The sequence below is a fragment of the Gavia stellata genome, chromosome 4 (genome assembly GCF_030936135.1).
Source record: "Gavia stellata isolate bGavSte3 chromosome 4, bGavSte3.hap2, whole genome shotgun sequence".
Classification (NCBI taxonomy): domain Eukaryota; kingdom Metazoa; phylum Chordata; class Aves; order Gaviiformes; family Gaviidae; genus Gavia; species Gavia stellata.
In genome coordinates, this window is record NC_082597.1 from 65,961,757 (window position 1) to 65,983,000 (window position 21,244).

The 21,244-nt window shown below is 38.9% G+C and overlaps 1 protein-coding gene across 2 annotated transcripts in view; it reads left to right on the top strand.

Moving 5' to 3' along the window:
- Nucleotides 1–9,716, top strand: part of MTPN (myotrophin) — a 41,606-nt gene extending 31,890 nt beyond the window's left edge. For both annotated transcript variants that reach the window (XM_059816439.1, XM_059816440.1), the window contains exon 4: nucleotides 6,510–9,716. In XM_059816439.1, the coding sequence (XP_059672422.1) occupies nucleotides 6,510–6,596 (87 nt within the window). In that variant the 3' untranslated portion in view covers nucleotides 6,597–9,716. The remainder of the gene's footprint in view (nucleotides 1–6,509) is intronic.
- Nucleotides 9,717–21,244: the final 11,528 nt, after the last annotated feature.

Sequence of the window (21,244 nt, forward strand, 5' to 3'; positions counted from 1 at the left end):
GGGTGGTCTCCTGGGTTTGATTACAGTTTTTGTAGATGAACAATAGAACCCAGTTTCTCTGGTTTACTGCTCGCCTAGTCTCTGTGGTGTTCCTTTGTAAATGGCCGGTGATGTTTACTTGTGCCACGTGCTAAATGCTTGCTCAGCTGTCTCTGTGGCCCTGTTTTTGTAGGGGATGGATGAATTTCAGATGAAACTTGAGAATAAGAGAAATGGAACAGATGGGAAGGATGAAGCTGAAGTGCCTTTAGTTACTACTGTAGTGTTCCTTATAACCACACTTGTCTTACACTTTTAGTTACAAAGCCACAAGTGGTCTCCTTCCCTTGATTACCATACTTCATGTTTATTCTTGAAGAACTATGGGGAAAATATTTTTGCAAGCCTATTCATCACCAATTTGAAAGCTTGGTTTGTTTTTGTTTGTTTTGATAAGCTAAAAAACCACCAGCTATTGTAATTTGACAGCAGGTACCTGGGATATTGTTGTATCTGAAGGATTAATGAATCCTTACAATGTGTTTTCTACGGGGAAAAAAAAAAAGTCAAGGCTAAAGTTTATCTAGCCCTTGCCTAACTTCTGCCACAGCTGTGTTCCTTTTTCTTTTTGTTTCCATGCAAGTCTGTATTCCTTAGCTGTGCAGTATAAGATCTGTGGAAGTTTAAATATGGCTAGAAACTTATATTGTGAGGCCTCTGTTTGGAAGTACCAGATCACAGGAAATCGTGCTGTCTGCGTGCAAAGTTTCCTTGCCTGGGAAATGTATTTGTAACTAAATATATGCATTTTCTAAGAAAAGAAAGCTTCTCATTACTTCATTTTAGCAATGAAAATAAAAAATACTAAAAGTCTTTATGAAGAAATAGGCTGGGCAAAATCTAATACCGATTTGGGTTAATAACAATGGTTTTGACCTTTGTATGGAAAGTAACATTCAGCTATAATTTTAAGGGGGTGAAACTTTAAGGAGGTCAGAAGTAAAGTGAAATAGGTGCTTGAAAAAGGAGCTGTAGCTGCATGCTCAATGAGAAGGGGTTTCACTGGAAGAAGTAAGAAAGTCTAGAATGTTACACCTGCCAAAACAGGCTGCTACCTCTCTTGTGCATTTTCAGGGAATTGGAACGGATTAATTCTGGATAAGTTTAGTTTTCATAGATCTTATTTCCTGCCTCTTCCCTCTTACCACCCCCCTAAGAATGCACTAAATTCTGTCTTGAGTCAACCATGCCTCCAAATTATGACATAGTTAACATTTTCTAAACTATCTGGTGATCCTGTAGCATTTGGCTATATATTAAAACTGGAGCGATATGAAAACTGCAGAAGAGCTCCTTCCTTAATCTTGTGTGTTGTAACACTTATTCTAGGTTTTCAAATTGCTGTCTCTAGAGGGGTATTAAGAGCTCCCTAAACCAAGTGATTTAGCTCTAAGTTTCTTCTTAGAATCCCTGCAAGCATTTAAAGTGTGATCTTCTGTGAAAGGCAGGTAATCCCTTAACATTTGGTTTGACCTTAGAAAGTACATTCATCAAAAATGGTGAATCAAGTACTGTGAAGAATCATTTGATGAAATTTCCTGGTGTATTTTACAGGAAGTATTTGAAATGTGATTTTAATATTCATTAGTGGTTGCAAATGATTACTCCAGCAGGTTTAAGTAGTAATTTTGCAGCTTTGGAAAGCAAACAGCTGTATAATGCTGTTTTTACTCTTTGGTAAATCCTTTGTTCGGTATTGAAGTTGTCAACAATGTTTTAGGTTTAGCTTTTCGGGTTTTTTCCCAAGTTTTGACCTATTGTAATGGTTGCATGGATATAACCCCCAATATTTTGGTTTTATTTGTGTTTTTCTATTCATGAAGCATAGCAAAAAACATTTTCTTGAACTATGGTTTTATGATTAAAGTACTTAGAACTGTAGCTTCACACATCACCATAATTTGTGTTGGTATTCAAGTTCAGACATTTCTTCCAATATGAAAACCAGATATAACAACATACAGTTGTTTTGCATAAATAAAACGACTTGCATTGTTTAAAACAAAATGAAATAGGTATGACTTTGCTGTCATAATTACAGTGCATACATAGGATTACTGATAAACACCTAACATGACTTAAGTGTAGCTATATTATACTGTTCCAAAGGTATGGCTCAAAAGGGCCATTACTACACACTTTCTTCTGAATTCAGCATTTCAGTGAGGACTTCCTGATGCCTTGTTCAGATCTTTTAGTTTTGGACTCAGCAATGCTTGGTTCTATTTATTACACTGTGAGAAACTTAAATGCAGTTTGAAAACTTCAGAAGTTGAGATTACAAATGATTGAGTGTTTTCAAGCACTGCTGTTGTGCTAATCATAGTGATCAGCCATAATCAATTACTATCATGATTTTGACAGATTGGATTTGTTAAATGGCTTTCACCATAGCCCAGCTGTGGTCATCTGTGATGGTTCAGGCCTGCCCAATAGCAACTAAACCAAAACATTGATAATGTGGTAAATTAAACTTAAAGATCAAAACCAAAGTTTCTGTTGGCATGTTTAAAATATTCAAATAGCATCACTCCTTCCAAAACTATAGGGATTAAAGCTCCAGTGTTGTCCTGCAAGGATCAGGGAGTTGGACTCTGATCCTTATGGGTCCCTTCCAACTTGAGATATTCTATGATCCTATGGAATCACCCATATGTTATAAAACTGTAAAATGTACTTAAGTGGGAAAAAAATATTAAAATGTGAGGTTTTATACTTGAAACTTTTCTGTATATTACGAAAGACTTTATCTTCCATTTCGGCACAGGACTTTAATGTTTAGATTAACAAACAGGTGCTATGTGTATGCTAGATCAGCCTGCAAAAACTTCATTAACCTACTATTACCAGTAGGTAATAATTCAACATCATATTAATCCTCAAAAATGGAAAGATCCCAAGTACTGAAATACACAATGGGTGAATATGGTTTTTACTGCCCTCAACAAGGGATGGGTGAACTTACTGAAGTGGAATGAATTCAATCTTAAGGTGTTATGGCTACAAGAAGTAGTTCCAGTTTCCCAGGGCTTGGTGACAGCTCTGCATTGCCTTTATCTGGTGCATTCACAGTTGGTGGGGTTTTTTTCTGAACTGCAATTGTACCCTAATAGCTACTGTGCTGCCTTCAGAGCATGTTTAACATATTTGTGCGTTGCCCAGTCACTTAAGAGGGCAAATGTTCTGTTTGTTATTACCCTGCCAAAGAAAGAGAGTTCATATATATTTTTGTGTGTGTATTTTAAGAAAAGAACATAAACATAAAATGCTATTAGCTTTTACTTTGGGGAAGTAGAGAATACTGTGGAATCTTCTTACTTTTATGCACTTTTCATTAAACTTGCTTCCAGGCAGTGTTGTGTTTCTGAAAATTGGAGTCCTCTTGACCTGAACTTTATTTATTCTTTCCTCCTTGTTCTATTGAATACAGGCAGGAATCTTTCTGCCTAGCTAAGGGGACATTTTCCTTAGAAACTCAGGTCTTGCGAGTCTGTAACTTTTCTGAAGTACTAAATGTGCATGAGGGTGGAAAGCAGTCCTATGTCTAAACTAAAAGTTCTCTTTATACTTTGAAGTTACTTCAGTTAAGTTTTATCTTTTATACTCTAAATGCTGATTGTGGTGGGTTGACCTTGGCTGGATGCAAGGTGCCACCAAGTCGCTCTATCACTCCTCTCCTCAGCAGGACATGGTGAGAGAAAATAAGAAAAATAACGTCATGGGTCAAGATAAAGGCAGTTTAATACAGCAAAAGCAAAGGCTGCACATGAAGCAAAGGAAAAGGAAAGATTTATTCTTTATTACCCACAGCTGGCGATGTCCAGCCACTTCCCGGGAAGCAAGGCTTCAGTATGTGTAGTGGTTGCTCCAGAAGACAAATGTCATAAATAACCAATGCCCCCCCCCTTTCCTTCTTCTCTTAGCTTTTATTGCTGAGCAGACATCATATAGTATGGAATATCCCTTTGGTCAGTTTGGGTCAGCTGTCCTGGCTATGTCCCCTCCCAAGATCTTGCCCACCCCCAGCCTACTGGAGAGGGGGAAATGTTGGAGAGACAGCCTTGATGCTGTGTGAGTACTGCTCAGCAGTAGCCAAAATACTGGAGTGTTATCAACACCTTTCTAGCTACCAATACAAAACACAGCGCTGAGGGTGCTATGGGGAAAATAAACTCCATCTCAGCCAGACCCAATACACTGATACATTGGTGGAGAGTTTTATAAGTTAAAGTTCTCTAAATTATGATTCAAGATGAATACTGGTAGGTCAGTTACTGCATAGTTCCATTTTTCTTCAAGGCTAAGTTCCTTCAGGTTTTCTGAGTTTAACATCAAAAAACAGCTTTGAAGCCCTTTTGATTTCCACATGGACTCTAATCCGAGAGTGCTATCTAAGCAGTAGAAATTATCAACACCTGCAAAGGAAGCCTTTCTTCTCCCAGGACAACTAAGATAATAACTGTCAAATACTTGTTAAATCTCTCAGGTTTCTTTAGGGGAAAAATAAATGTTTCACAAGCAATGGGTTTCAACGGTTTCAGCCTAAGTGTGTGTTTGCAATGAAGAACTAATCATTTCTTGGGAACAGACTGATTCAGCTCACCTTCATACCCAACAGAACAGTAATACAGCAGGATACTGTTTTGGCCAAGGATGTTACATAGGGACAGGAGAGAAGTGTTATGATTGCTCCTGTCACTGGAGTGAATTTATTGCACATGCACAAATGTATGCCTATATTCTGCTACCTGAAAGGTACTAGAGAAAGTGAGCTGCCTGGAAGGAGTTATTGCAATTATAAGTATCCCTCTCTGAATTCTTTACTGGAGTTGTCGGGACAATTTTATTTTCCAGGCTCTTTCCCTGAGAGCAGAAGCCTGTCTCCCTGCCCCACAGCTGACTGCCACCCAGCAAAACAGTCTGTTCAGGTCATGTCTTGCACTGAGGGTCTCTAGGGGCTGCCAGGAAGATGAACGGCTGCAACAGGACCAATTTGGCCAGTAGACCACAGGATGAGCACCGCTGCCTTAGAAACCACTGTAAAGCCATCTTTTTAGAATGACAGATCGCATATTTACAAGTAAAGAGGGTAGAGGTTTCAAAGATGGAAATATTCAATGTTATGAAAAGTAGTATTGGCAGCAGATCATAGTAATATCAGATCCTGTTTATTAGACAGTTAGAAACAGTTACAATGGGAAGTTTAGTGGGCTGAGAGTTGTCTTGGGAACAGACATGGTATTATGTATGGAAGTTTAGTGGGGTTTTATGTGTATAATCTTTTATCAGTAAAGAAGCTCTTGGATTCTAGGTCCATTATGTTCTTAGAAAACTACTGGGTGTCCTTTACTATTGATCTGTGCACTTCCTTTCTTGTAATTGAGAAAAGATTTGTACTTATTCAATGGAGAGTTTATATGTAAAACTAAACACAAACCTCTGCAGTACATGCTCTTGCCATCCACAGTGTTTTTCCCATCACCTGATTGAGCAAATACACATGTTTTAAAGTGAGACTTGCATATCTTCTCAAGAGGACGTGCTCTGGAATCTAACTTATTTTCAGGAAACATCTCTCTTGATCTCTGTAGTCAGTCCTGTGCTCTCTAATAACTTTTATCCCTTTATTTAACTACCCTATTTACAATTTAGTCTTGTTTTTTCACTTTTATGCATATGACTACACAGTGCCCAAAACAAACACGACTAGTTAATCACTCTTTGATTTTCTTTTGCTCTTCTTCCGTAATTCTGTCACTGAGACTGTGTTTGTGCTGACTATTATGCAGTTTGTCTAGTTGGTGCATTTCTGTTACCCCCTATCCTCCTGTTGCCTCCCTATTCTGTGTTGTTGCCTTTTAGGTGTAGGCATAGCTTATTCAAAAACGAACTTTATCAGTTTGGGACTTGGAATGATTTGGGCTTTTTTTCTGTGTAGCAATAGGGATTTTTTCAAAATGGGGGAGAGAGAAACACAGTCCTAGATGGATGTAGTCTTCTACAATATAGAAAGAAAATAGTACTATTTATTAATAAGTAAGCTCTTCCAGAGGTTACTTGATTAATTTAGCATGTGAAAAAGCTTGCTGCACTATAGATTTCATGTAAGTGTGTAATACTGAATTCTTGCAGTCATATGAGTAGTTTCTGGAAACAAATAAACAAAAAAAAAATCTTTCTGTTTGCATCCACGATAATTGATAATTTGTTGATCTTGCAACTTGCTGTGTGATAAATGTTATGTGACTCTTTTTAGTTCTAAAGTAAATTTTGAAGTCTAGATTAACTGCGTGCCGAATAGTTTTGTACATAAATCTTGCCTGTTTAGTTTCTAAATCAAAAACAATGTGCTGCACTAAAAAGCAGTATGTAATGAATATAATTATCCAAGGTAAGTAACTTTTGTGACACACTTAATATTAATACAGCCTGCCTTTATGAATTGACAGTCCTTCTCAATGTCTTTACAGGGTGCTGATAAGACTGTGAAAGGCCCAGATGGACTAACTGCCTTTGAAGCCACTGACAACCAGGCAATCAAAACTCTTCTTCAGTGACGGATGGACTGATATCTTAAATGTCTCTCCTGTGGCCTCACACTGCTGCCTGTCTGTCACTCTTTGCATCTTCCAGCTTCTTCAGCTAAATACTTTGGGGGGAGGGAAATTCTTTATGAATCAGACTAGTTAGGGGCTTATATCGAAGATAATCTGTTTGGAGAGGGTTGAAAACTATTATGAACAGTGTCCCTCTAGGACTTCTTTTCAGTGCACAATCTCTTCCCATTTCTAGTGAAAATGGAAGAAGGAAGACAGACCATGATCTTGAATTTTTGGCTTGTAAACCTCCTAGGTTAGTAGTAAGATTTTTGTTGAAAGATTGCTTTAGATGAAAGTACTGTGCTATGTACCTGAAACTAATTGTGAAGGAAACAATAGTCCTATGCTATTAGTGTCTGCCATAATCTGAAATGTAGTAATGTAGGTGGCTGAGTTGCTTTTCTCTCTTCTCTCTCAGTGGGTAGCTGCTGCCTAAAGCTTACGTTGCAGTTTTGAGGACTTTTGATACCAGTTACTGGAGCTATTTTTCTGACTCTTGAGCAAACCAGGAAAGATCAGTTGAGGCATGGTGGTGTTACACTCCAGAATATCTGCCAAGATACTTTTGGATGCTTGAATTTGAGGTTTTTCTTTTCCATGTTTGTTCCAGTCCAGGACAGACATTTCAAGCAACTGTTTTTGAGACTTCAAAATGTCACTGTATAGTTATTTCTGAAAGGATTGTAAGATGAAATTTCTTTACTCACCATATCAGCATAAAATTTATAGACACGTGCGAAAGCTACAGGCTGTTTGGATAATCAAGTCAAATGTGGAAAATGAACAGTAATTATTTAGACATTCCTATCAGGTGAATATTGTTGCTAAACTTCTCTGGTAAACTTTTAAAATACATGTAAGCTTCCTAAGTTCAGGTGCTAGGAACAGGAAGACGTACAAGTAGAAGTCTTAACTTGCTTTAACTACTGGAGGAAAAGAAACCAACTTTTAATTGTGCATGTCTTTTGATTCAGTGTTTCATTGTTGGCTGAATGAACCTCTTAAATTTCTTTAAGGCATGGGGCTTGTTCTGAAAGTTCCTGGTGCAACCATGTTAACCATTGACTTTTAGATAAGGCTTACTATACCAGTATGACAGTACTATGACAGCCTTGATAATTCATGGGAAAATATTTAATGATGTTGTAGGGATTCCTGTCACATCTTACGGTTTTCAGGAATGTCTGATCTTCTGGCTTTCATCTTCAAAATTTTCATTAGACTGCTGATTCACCCAAAACTGAATAACAGGTTTTATAACAGAAGAGTGTGTGCCACAAACTATACATCTTCCTCTTTTTTGGAATACAGATTTCAAATTTTCTGATAGCATACACAATACAGAAAACAAATGTATATAATGTCTCATGCTGAATTCTTAAACAAAAGTAGCTGATATTATTTTGATATCACTGTCGAAATTTAGAGGATATGTACAAGTAGGCTGGTGATTGCCACTCATTTAATGGAGACTTAGTTTTACTTGAATCATGTTGCATATTATGATTGAATGTCTCAGCTATAAAAAGCCTTGCATTTAGACTGTAAAAGAGGAGTAGAAATGGATTTGCATGTACACATCCCATAAGAAAAGCACTGGAGAAAACAATCAACTCTGGCCATAAACTGTACAGTGCAATTACTCTTTACTTCTTGGAGATGGGTGGCAAGGAAGAGTAGAAGGGGTGGAAGTCAGTGATAAATCAATTGGTGTGCTGCTGATAAAAGAACAAGCATGTTTGTTGAACAGTGCTTTTAATGACTATTTAAAGACAACTCTTTAACCTTATCTCTGATCAGTGCTGGATTGTCATGTCATTGTAATAGTGTGAACACAAACTATAGGTTTAACTCTTTATTCAGCTATGAAAATAGCCATCTTTGGCATAAATTTGCCTCCATGTTATGCTATTAAATACGTTGCTATTAAAATACTAGTCTAGAAAACTGCAATCTGTTTTTATGTGGAAGACTTGATTATTCAAGTTTTTTGTGTTGATTAGTGTCAGGTTGTCTGGCCATAGTGTTTTGGGGTTTTTTCTCTGTATTCTTTCCTGCCCTTCCCTTCAACTCTCATTGAAGTGAACATTATCATAGTAAAGAAACATCATCTTTGTACTAACTCTTCTGGTGATTCACTGAGGCAATTTTGCCTCCCTTTTTCTAGAATTATGTGGACACTTTATTTTTTTCTTACTTCACATGAGGAAAAAAATGCAAACAAACTTCAGTGAGACATGTGTTAATTTGGCTGTAATACATACCCAAGCTGCCTTTTGAGATAGTTAGAAGATGGCATTTAATGTTTGGCTCATAAAGAAGAAATACTTTTTTGCTTTTTGCACTACATAAGAGGTGATTGATCATTTTGCCCAGCATTTTAAAAAAAAAGTAATAATAAAAGCTTATGCTTTTGTAATTTTCTAGAAACTGGGCTTGTTCATGTGTTCCCTAGCTATATTGTGGAAAAAATAATGGGTGGCTGCCTGTGTCTTTGAGTAGGTCCTAACTAGATGAAAAATACCAAACTATAATTTTTTTTTTACATTCTGTAAGCAGAATTTAAATACTTTATCAGACTGAAATAACATATAGTTGGAAATCTACTCTGTTTTTAAACCTTTTCCTTTGAAATTTGTGCTGAATAAGTTATAACCTAAAGTATATTTTGGATTTTGTACCCTCTGCTCCTTTTTCTTAAGGGGGAGCAAACGGGAAAAGGAGTATGATAGTTAAATGGAACTTTATCCTTGAACATAACATTGAATTATTTGTAGAAGAGGCTGGTAAGAATGGAGTGTCCTGGTCAAGCAATTGCAGTGTTGCATGCAAAATTTCAAAATGAACTTGTCTTAATTATATTTTGTAAATGGATAAACAATCATCTTTCTACACAGTGACAGAAGAAAATTAGTGCTCTGTGCATTTTGATATTTGACTTCCTCTTTTCACCATTGTTAAATGTTTTGACACAGTTGGGTTCATCATTATCATGGTTTATGACATCAGAATGCTAAATGATACTGTATTTTTAAGTTTATGTTGCAAGAATGAATGGAATAAACTTGAATTGTGCGATATGAGAATGTGGAGTTTTATTTCCCTTTCTGCTCCTGTGCTTTATTAATCTCTGGCTACAACTTTTTACTTGCCTGGAACGCATCTAAGCTCCAACTCACGTGTACAGTGATTAAAATCTTCAGATACTTGTAAGACTTAAATGTGGAATGGGAGCTGCTTTGAGAACTAAATATGTGAAGTTGGTTTTGTATTTTTTTAATTACATCCATGTAAAAGAGGTTTTGATTAATTCTCTGGTCTTGTAGTCTGCATTTTCTGCTTAAATGGTAATGCATAATGTTGAAGATCTCTTATTCATGTTAAAGTCTAAGAGACAGTTTGTAGATAGAGGGATGTTCCTCCCATTACCTGTGAAGACTCAAGCAATTTATTCTCTACTTCATCAAAGAAACTGAAACAGTTATTTACAAAAAGCACAGCTGAAGTATAAATAAAATGTGTATTCATTATTTTTGTTCTGTATTTATGGTGAATTTGTCCAATTGCTTGAATTGTTTGATGTGATTTATTTTAAAATACACACTTTTAAAGAAAAAGTACAGGAAGGTGTTGTGTCAAAGTGGGAAAACCATAAATATGGAAAAAATTTCAAAAGAAACAATTTTTCTGTTTTTCTGTGCTAAACTTTGAAAACAGGGACTTGTAATGCTGTATGCACAACCTTTCAGTCAAATATTGGAAAAAAGGACATGTTTGTCATTAATACCAGAGCAGCTCAAACAGTGTGATGGCTAGTGGCAACTGATGTGTGTGCTTCAGTTCCTGTGTTCATCATTCTGTTTGTTTTTAATGGACAGCTTTTCTGTAGGAGAAAATACTAGCTAAGGTTCAGAACACAGATTTCTTTCACTCACATTCCTCAGTGCCTGGCTAGCCAAACTCATCTATACATGTAATCATTTTTCCTAATATTTGTTTATGGCTGATCTTTTGGAATAACTGGATTTCTCAGCTGCCTTCCAAAAGGAAGTTGGCCCAAGAAAGCAATTTTTTCAATTGGATCACTTGATAGTTTCTCTGTTTTGAGTAAAGTATATTCTCAAAGCTCTCCTCAAAATATTTTTGTTCTACTTATAATCTGACACCTTGGAACAGCTTTCAACTAAGTTATGCCATAAACTTACTAGATGTGTTGTTTGGAAATCACTTTGTTTCATGTAGTGCCTTGAAAGGCTTCAAAAGTGTATAGTGTTTGCCTGCTTGGGAAGTGAATGAGCATTTTTCCTAGGAGCAGCACTCCTCTCTCACTGCCTTAGCAGTCAAAACAATGTTTCTAATGATTTTAAACTAAGAAAAGTTGCATTTAGATACCATTGCTTGATATTGTGATCTAATGGTAATTTGGAGAAGGCTTCCTTCAAATAGAAGTCCTGGAATCTCTTGATTCTTCACTCTTCAAATTGCATTTGGAAAGCACCTGTGTGCACATCTGCATTCTCCTGTGTCCTAAATGTCTCTGTTTTCAGGAATACTGCAGGCTGCTACAGGATACAGGATTCTTTTGTACTCTTCAGTGAGTTCCTGTTTTCCACAGACATACCTTAATTTTGCAACATTTCAAAATTATGAATAGAGGCTGGCCTTTTCATGCACTGAGTTTCACCCCATGGCCATTAATGTTGAGAGGCAGGACAGTGTGCCAAAACCACAATAGACTGCGTGTTTCAATTTGTCTATCAAACTTAAAATTCATTAAAGGAAAATTTCTTTCAGTTGTCTTAAGCTGAGCATAAATTTGAAGGATACAAAACTCAGTCTCAAAAATCATTTCTTGACCTACAATAAACTCAAGTTTGCTGCATATATAAGATTATTTACCTTTCAAACATTTCTTCGTATGTGTTTCTTATAATTTTCCTCTAACTGAAAATAATTCCTCAGTACATTCAGAAGAAACTTCAGTTTGTATTTAAAGAATGGCAGCATATTGTGACAAAAACTTAACCACCCGTTTCTTTATTTTCAGTGGAAAACCAACAGATATGTTCCAGGTTGACACAAAATTACTTTTTTCTGCAATGCAGAAGACTTGCCAGTATCTATCTCCTGTCATGCAGAGAGTGAGGATAGCTGCCATTGTTAAAGACTGTTAAACAGCAGTTTGTCATTATACTGGATGAGCTATGGCCATTATAATATGGTAGCCTTCTAGAAAGAGCAAATACATTCTAATGTTAGGTTTCAAAATTCTTTCCCAAAGTTTATTCTTGTTACTTGTATATATTTTATTTTGGAGGGGTTTTGTCTTGCATGTGCTTTAGGAAGCTTCCCCAAACAAGAATGCTTTTTAGTTTTCTTTCATTGCTCCTATGCATAAAGCAAAGCTGTAAATTTACCTTTTACAGCAGAAACGTATCTTTTACGTTGGCTATGTTTTTCATTAAAAATAATGTTTGTGTCGTCTTATATAATAAGACACTTGTGGTGAAGGATACTTCCCACCTGTACTTTTGATAAATTGCTATGAAAACCTAGTCCTACACCTGATGCCAATATCTACATGTAGGCAAATCCTGAACAGTCAGCATGAGTAGAATATGGGAGGCATTGGATGAGATATCATTAGAACTGGGATCAATACAACTGCAACAGATTTGTTTTGTGACCGTGCACAAACCTCTCTGTATTTCACTTCTCAATAGGAAAACTTAATTTCTTTCCTTGTTTTTTGTGCACTTAGCCTGTAAACTGATTGAAGGATTATCTTTCAGGACCTGACACACCTTAAAGGTTTTTTTTCCTGTGTGTTTTGTAGTCAGTGTCAATAACCTTCTCAAAAGCACAAAAGAGCTTTTTTAAAGAGAGATGAAACAGATGAGAAGCACACCACTTTCCAGTGTCAGAGGTTTAAAATGTAGGAACAAAACCTAAGCTTATAAATTAATGAAATTTCTGAAGATAGTTATAAGTTAAATATTTACAAACATACATTAAACAACTCAGAAGAAAGAAGACCCAGCCTACAGCAATAAAGTTTCATAACCTGTATACTTAATAAGGAGGTGCTTCTAAGGCTGTGTTCTCATTACAAACAGCTGGATATATATAGGCCATTCTCTCTTGTCTGTTGTTTTTTTTTTTAAAAAAAAGAAATTGCCACTTAGCAGATGGTTGCTTTAGAGAAAAGAGGATTCCCTTTTTCCCCAATTTGCAAAGCTCAGAGCTTGGGTTTGAAGGTTTTTTTACTGTCAGAGGTGAGATTTACAAATATGTACAGAGAGTGAAATGTACTATAAATTAATGTCAAAACTTCCCTGAGTGGTTTTTAAAGATCACATTCTGTCAATCGCATTTGTTCTCCACATGCCAGAGCTGGCCTGTGACACATGCTTCCATTATCTCACCTTTATCTCCCCTTCCTGAATGTATAGCTTTCAAAAGCTGTACTGTACCCCCATTGCCGCTTTCTCTTTTTAATAGGTGCCTTGAAAGTAGGCAGAGAACTTGTTTGTACATGTTACTGGAAAATACTCCATCTGTCAGTCATCTACAACAGGAAAGGAGGAATTAAAATCACAGGAGGAAAGACTGAGGAGAAATTAAGTAAATTAAAGACTTTTTCCATCATATCTCCTTGCTACAACAGGCTTGTTCTCCACTTTAAATATTATGGTAGTAAGTCCTATTCCTTTTCTTTTATTGGATGCTTTATCTCCTTACTGCTTTTGTTCACATCAGATGTACACTGAATAGTTGTAGGATTGGAATAATATGATTTACTTTCTCCTTGTTTTTTTCTGAAAGCTACTAGAAGACAAAGGAGTTGCAAAATACAGTAATATCAGTAGTGCCACAGAGATCCTTGGTGCTGCCCTAAGCATTCTTGCTTATGAGCTGGCAAGTCTCATCGAAAGGACTTTAAAGTAGTTTTGAAGGGGGAAGGGGATGAAACCAGGCTGCCTAGAGATGAGCCCTAGGGGTGGCATGCCGATGTCAGGTGCAAAATCGGTAGCCCAGCTCAAGTGCATCTACTCCAATGCCCTCAGCATGGGCAGCAAGCAGGAGGAGCTGGAAGCTGTTGTGCAGCACGACAGCTATGACGTAGTCGCCATCACAGAAACATGGTGGGACGACTCGCCTGACTGGAGTGCTGCAATGGATGGCTATAAGCTCTTCAGGAGGGATAGGCAAGGAAGGAGAGGCGGTGGGGTGGCTCTGTATGTTAGGGAGTGTTTTGATTGTATAGAGCTCAAAAATTGTGATGACAATGTCGAGTGCTTATGGGTAGGGATGAGAGGGAAGGCGACCAAGGCAGATATCCTGCTGGGTGTCTGTTATAGACCACCCAACCAGGATGAAGAGGTGGATGAAGCATTCTACAAGCAACTGGCAGAAGTCTCACAATCACAAGCTCTTGTTCTTGTGGGGGGACTTCAACTTATCGGACATCTGCTGGAAGTATGACACAGCCAAGAGGAAACAGTCCCGGAAGTTCCTGGAGTGTGTGGAAGATAACTTCCCGACACAGCTGGTAAATGAGCCTACCAGGGGAGGTGCCCTGCTTGACCTGCTGTTTATGAACAGAGAAGGATTGGTGGGAGAAGTGAAGGTCGGAGGCCGTCTTGGGCTTAGCGACCACGAAATGATAGAATTCTCAATTCTTGATGAAGTAAGGAGGGGGGTCAGCAAAACCACTACCATGGACTTCCTGAGGGCAGACTTCGGCCTGTTCAGGACACTGGTTGAGAGGGTCCCTTGGGAGACGGTCCTGAGGGGCAAAGGGATCCAGGAAGGCTGGACCTTCTTCAAGAAAAAAATCTTAAAGGCGCAGGAGCAGGCAGTCCCCATGTGCCGTAAGAAGAGCCAGTGGGGAAGACAACCGGCCTGGCTGAACAGGGAGCTGTTGCTGGGACTCAGGAAGAAAAGGAGAGTTTATCACTTTTGGAAGAAGGGGCAGGCAACTGAAGAGTACAAAGATCTTGTTAGGACATGCAGAGAGGGAATTAGAAAGGCAAAAGCCCAGCTAGAGCTCAATCTGGCCACGGTCGTGAGGGACAACAAAAAATGTTTTTACAAATACATTAACAACAAAAAGAGAGACAAGGAGAATCTCCATCCTTTACTGGATGCGGGCGGGAACATTGTCACCAAGGATGAGGAAAAGGCTGAGGTACTTAATGTCTTCTTTGCCTCAGTCTTTAATAGCCAGACCAGGTATCCTCAGGGTATTCAGCTCCCTGAGCTGGAAGACAAGGATGGAGGGCAAAATAAACTCCCCATGATCCAGGAGGAAGCAGTTAACGACCTGCTATGCCACCTGGATGCTCACCAGTCTATGGGGTCTGATGGCATCCACCCAAGGGTGCTGAGGGAGCTGGCGGAGGAGCTTGCCAAGACAATCTCCATCATTTATCAACAGTCCTGGTTAACAGGGGAGGTCCCGAATGACTGGAGGATTGCCAACATGATGCCCATCTACAAGAAGGGCCGGAAGGAGGATCCAGGGAACTACAGGCCTGTCCGCCTGACCCCAGTGCCGGGGAAGATTATGGAAAGGTTGATGGTGAGGGCGCTCACAGGGCACGTGCAGGACAACCAAGGGATCAGGCCCAGCCAGCACGGGTTCATGAAAGGGAGGTCCTGCTTGACCAACCTGATCTCCTTCTATGACCAGGTGACCTGCCTAGTGGATGAGGGAAAGGCTGTCGGTGTTGTCTACCTGGACTTCAGCAAAGCCTTCGACACTGTTCCCCACAGTATTCTCCTGGAGAAGCTGGCGACTCATGGCTTAGACAGGTGCACTCTTCGCTGGATGAAAAACTGGCTGGGCGGCCGAGCTCAAAGAGTCGTGGTGAATGGAGTCAAATCCAGCCGGTGGCCGGTCACGAGCAGTGTCCCCCAGGGCTCAGTTTTGGGACTGGTCTTGTTTAATATACTTATCGATGATCTGGATGAGGGGATTGAGTGCTCCTTCAGTAAGTTTGCAGACAACACCAAGTTGGGCGGGAGTGTTGATCTGCTTGAGGGTCGGAAGGCTCTGCAGAGGGATCTGGACAGGCTGGATCGATGGGCCCAGGCCAATTGTATGCAGTTCAAGAAGGCCAAGTTCCGGGTTCTACACTTTGGCCACAACAACCCCATGCAATGCTACAGGCTTGGTGGAAGAGTGGACTGGAAAGCTGTCAGGAAGAAAAGGACCTGGGGGTGTTGATTGACAGCTGGCTGAATATGAGCCAGCAGTGTGCCCAAGTGGCCAAGAAGGCCAACAGCATCCTGGCCTGTATCAGAAATAGTGTGGCCAGCAGGAGCAGGGAGGTGATCGTGCCCCTGTACTCGGCTCTGGTGAGGCCACACCTCGAATACTGTGTTCAGTTTTGGGGACCTCACTACAAGAAGGACATTGAGGTGCTGGAGCGTGTCCAGAGAAGGGCGACGAAGCTGGTGAGGGGTCTGGAGCACAAGTCCTGTGAGGAGCGGCTGAGGGAGCTGGGGTTGTTTAGCCTGGAGAAGAGGAGGCTGAGGGGAGACCTTATTGCTCTCTACAATTACCTGAAAGGGGGTTGCAGAGAGGTGGGTGTTGGTCTCTTCTCGCAAGTGACAAGTGACAGGACAAGAGGAAATGGCCTCAAGTTGTGCCAGGAGAGGTTTAGGCTGGATATTAGGAGAAATTCCTTTACTGAGAGAGTGGTGAAACACTGGAACAGGCTGCCCAGGGAGGTGGTGGAGTCACCCTCACTGGAGGTGTTTAAGGAATGTGTGGACGTGGCATTGTGGGACATGGTTTAGTGGGCATGGTGGTGTTGGGTTGATGGTTGGACTTGATGATCCTACAGGTCTTTTCCAACCGTAGTGATTCTGTGAGTCTGTGATACCCTGAAATAATGAGTTCTTGATGCCCTTTTGACTGCTTTCATAATGCTACAGGTTGGTAGGAAAAATGTAAATGACTCTTTATTTTGTTTCAACCTTTGGAGCAAGATAATTTTCTTAAACCTGCAAGGTACTTAATTTACATACTGAACTGCTGATGGTTAATACATCATACTGGTGGCAGCAGTAGAAGACATTATCAGTGTTTTGGTCCTACTGCTTTTTACAGTGTAGTTGGTTGGCCTTGCAACTCCAATTTTCTTGTTAGTTGTGATACAGCATAATTCAAAATATACCTGGGCAAATGCACCCCTCCAAGATCAGACATTTTAGTAGCAGGTTGACTCAGCAACAGATGTCTTATTTTTAATTAACTAGACAAAACTGTAAAGATCAGGATTTAAAAGACCAGCTGTAATACAGAAGGGTAAAAAGACAGATCTAGAAGCCGGAGAGGAGCTGGAGTAGGCTGTGCAGTATTTTAGAATTTTGCACCAACAAACAAGGCAGGCAAATGAAGAATATAAAAATAAGATCCCATAGTGACTGAGTAGTTTTTCATATACCATTTTCTATTTTGAGCTTATTTCTTCACAATTACCACTGGAGACAAAACACTTTTCAATAACAATTATAAGCCAAGTTCATAAACATCTGAGCTTCAGACTGGAGGCAGGGAGGTAATAGCTGTTGAGGTGATAAGGCAAAGAAAGGGATTACATTCAGTTTTTGTGTTCAACAAACCAGCCTGTTTTCCTGAGCATTTGGGATTTTAATGAATAAGATTTTTGTGTGCATTTGTGAGATATAATCTGTAATCCCAATGACTGACACTTGTTGGCTTTTCTTATCATTAATATTTTGACTTACAATGTTCTGTAACACTTTTGTGTGTTTATGCTGAAGACGTTGCTTATTGCCTTCCTGCTACGAAATGATAGATGCAACATGCTCTATGAAATTTTTTACTATTTTTCAATTTTTTTTTGAAATGCTGTTCTATTGAAATGCTGTTCTATTGAACTGGAGTTTTGCTATGAAGCAGAGGCCCATGTCAATGCAGAGCTGCCTGCTGCACACACAAGCGTTTTCGCAGCAGGGAACAGCTGTGACACGTTGTGGACTTCCAAATGCATTTTTCCCACTGGTGGCTGTGAAAACCCATCAATAATTTCATGACCATCTAGGCAGAAAACTGTCACCTTTTAAAAAAGGTTTCAACCAGATTGTTCTTCTTTTCATGTAGTGACAACTTAGCAGAGTGAGGAAGGGATGATTTGAAAGAGGTAATATGAGCTTGACCTGTCTAGTGTAAACCTTCTATAGAAAAAAGTGTATTCTACTTCATCCTCTCCCAAGGAAATCTTCAAACCATTGCCAGGTAGTAGCTATATGCACCTACTGATTGGTCACGTATTCTGATCCATTTACTGAGGGTTTAGAATATTTGTTCAAATGTTCTGTATTCTGCTGTTAAAAAGCTGATGGCTGAAACCAGCAGCCTGAAGCTGCCTTTGCGATTCTTGATGGCAGTCATATTAAGAAAAGCAATGATACTTGCTGTGGATGCATGACTGAGAGGGTAGCAAGTTTCTTTTTAAGTTTTATTTAGTGTAAGAGCAGCAGTGATAAGGGCTAATAGCTAGTAAGGGTGTTGTCCTATTAAGGTATTTGACTAAATAAAAATATAAAGCTTGTCTTACAGAGGTTTTGAAATTACACTAAATTTATTTTTGACAGGTTAATAGTAAGAAACTTTGACACTTTTTAACGTCTTATCAGCAGTTAGGGTTTTTTCAGGCTTTCTTTTGTCATAATGAGAAATTCATTCATTCAGCTTTTTCCTTGTGTTCACAAATTCATTTACCCATAATGATAGATGAATTGATTATTCTGTCTCTCAGTTCTCTGTTTTAAAGCTGGGATGTATGCTTTGTATGGCCTTTGATTAAAATATAATAATCCCTTGTAGCCTGGGGGAAACATTGGTATATGTAAATACGCTGAGAGGCAGAGTAAAATCTAGCATATAAGTTGATTTCTTTTTTTTTTTAGTTACTTTGATTTCTTTTCAGAGAGAGAGAGAGGTAATTTATCTTAGTCATGGACCATTGATCACCAGGTAATAAGAGGTAGGCATTTCCCTGATCCCTGGTCTTTGATACAATTTTGTGATTAAAAATTGATACCTTCATTAGTGTATCTTTGGCAGGGTTAGTATAACAAGAACAACTGATGGAATTTTTCTGCCAGTTGAATTCTACATAAATGGATCCTTGTTATCACAACTGATACCTAATCTATAAGAATTTCTTCTTGAGAATTGAAGAATTCAGGGCAATTTGTTCCAAACACTTTCTCTGTCATGAGGAGTTAAATGAATGTACTTGGCTTTGAGTGGCAGCTGATAAGCAGGTGTGGAAATAGCTATGGGAATCTTCCACTTTCTTTGAGAAGGCCTGACTGGAAGTACTCCTGAAAACTTAAAAAAACAAACAAAAAACCCTAACCAAATAAACCACCCCACACCCCCCCAACCAAATAAACCACACCCCCCAAACAAATAAATCATCCCAACCCCCAAATAAACAAACCACCCCCCCAAAACAAACCACTCTCCCAAAAACAACCCACCTACCCCCCAAACACAAACAAATCCCCCCAAACACAAGCAACTCCCCCAAAACAAACAACCCCCCCAAAAAACCCAAACCCCCACAAAAACAAACACCCCCCCCAAAAAAAAAAAACCCAAACCACAAACAAAAAAACTACCAAAAAAACCCCCCTAACAGCAAAAATGAGCTCTCTGTTCCTGACTGAGATAGTTGGGAGATTAATGTCTTGTCCACCAAGCTGAGAATCGCAATTTACTCAGCTTCTTATCTGTGTTTTGATATGTTTTGAATGATGAATAGAAGGTCTCGTAGTCTCCATACCTATGCTGGTACTTGTAGCATCTTAAAACCAGTTTTCCCAAAGTTACGTGACCATGCCACAGAATCATGAGATATTAGGCTTCAAAGGTTTGTGTATTAGCAATCTGCTCTCTGTTTTCCACAGCGTCTTCAGGCAAATGTTTCCGCATGGCATTTTTTCAATCGATAGCCAGGCCAAGTGTCTACAGGAGGCCAAGTCTTCTCAAAAACTTTGATATGTTGTATTCTATTTCTGTGAGATGTAGTGCTTCCCTTTCTTCAGAAATGTTAGGGGAAAATATTAGGGAGACTGTTAAATAGTTTCACCTTTTTCATCTGCAGTGTTTAGCTTTTGTAAAACTAAAGTTGAGCTTTGAGTGTTGTTCCTGCAAGAAGTTATTTTTGCAGTAAAGGAACTCAGGCTGATACAACATAGCTAAGAAGTATGTAGGGGGGAAAAAAAATAACTTTATTGCTTTTTGGTTCTCCAACATACAAATAAGCTAAGTCCTCAGAAAATCTGTGCATCCTTCAGTTTCATGGTTATTTAGTAAGTCACTCTTTGAAAACATTGGGTTTGACCTTGCCAATTATAATTACGATCTGGAAAGAGATAGTCAAAAGTAAGAAATACTCACGAGTCTAAGCACTGTTAACCTGCATAGTACAGCTGCCCAGGATATTGCTACCAAGTTGAAGAATTCTGAATTTGTCCTGCTTGCATGCCAAGAAATGGTATTTGGCTGGAAAATAAAACATGGTTAAACAGTGGAGCCAGTGGCAGGGAGGAATTTTCGACAAGCACAAGAGAAAAAGCTGAAGAATCATGAAGATCACATGCAGTGCCTGTGGCTATACTGTCAAAGTAGCTGTGCTTTGTAGGTGGTGGTTAGACTGAATATCACTTTTTCATGACTTGTGACTCTTGTCACTGAGAGTAAACGTCCTTCCGGAACTAAGGATTGTACCAGGACTGCAGTCATTCAGCTGTATTCATTGTACCTGCTAATCAAGGAAGAAAAATGTAGGACTGAGTGGAAATGAGTCTCACTCAGACCAGTGAGATCTGGGAACACAAAAATAAACATGGACATCCTGGCTTGTGGAAAGGGTCCAAACCATTTCTTTCTCTTTGATTATGAATTGGTCAATTTTGGAGGAAATGACATTGAAAAGTGACAGCTGCAAAGAAGATGTCTAAAGGTAACACATAAAAGGGGCAAAGCAGGATATTTTTAGCATTATTAGGGGACATAGAAAATTATTGGGTGACATAAAGAAAGAGCAAAAATAATGCAAGGTATGCATTGCAACAACACTTGGAAAAAAATTACAGAATGGAAAAATATGGCCAGCATTCATATCCATGATTCTTACAGCAAAGCTATCTTTATGGCCAGGGCAGCAGAAAGAGTTTTTACTCTATAGGAAAGGAAAGCAATGAAAGTCTGTTGCAATGCATTCACTGATAAACTTCAGGTTTACTCAGCCCAATAGTTTCTGCTCCAGAGGGCATTAGCTCAGTAAGTAATACAAGAGGTGAAAAAGGTTTGAGGGGTTTTTTTATGCTGTAATTTAGGAGAGAGCGAAAGAAATAAGCCAAAACTTGAGGATATTAATTGGAACCTATTTTCATATTAATGAATTATGCTTTTTCATTCAGTTTTCTTTTTGTTTTATTTTAGTGGCAGTTTTAAATACATGAAAGCTGAATAAGTGAATGTTGCAGCTTTGAAGCTCTTTGGCTCAATATTTGATTTCTAAATGGTGCTATTATTTAATCTTAAACTGTAAAAC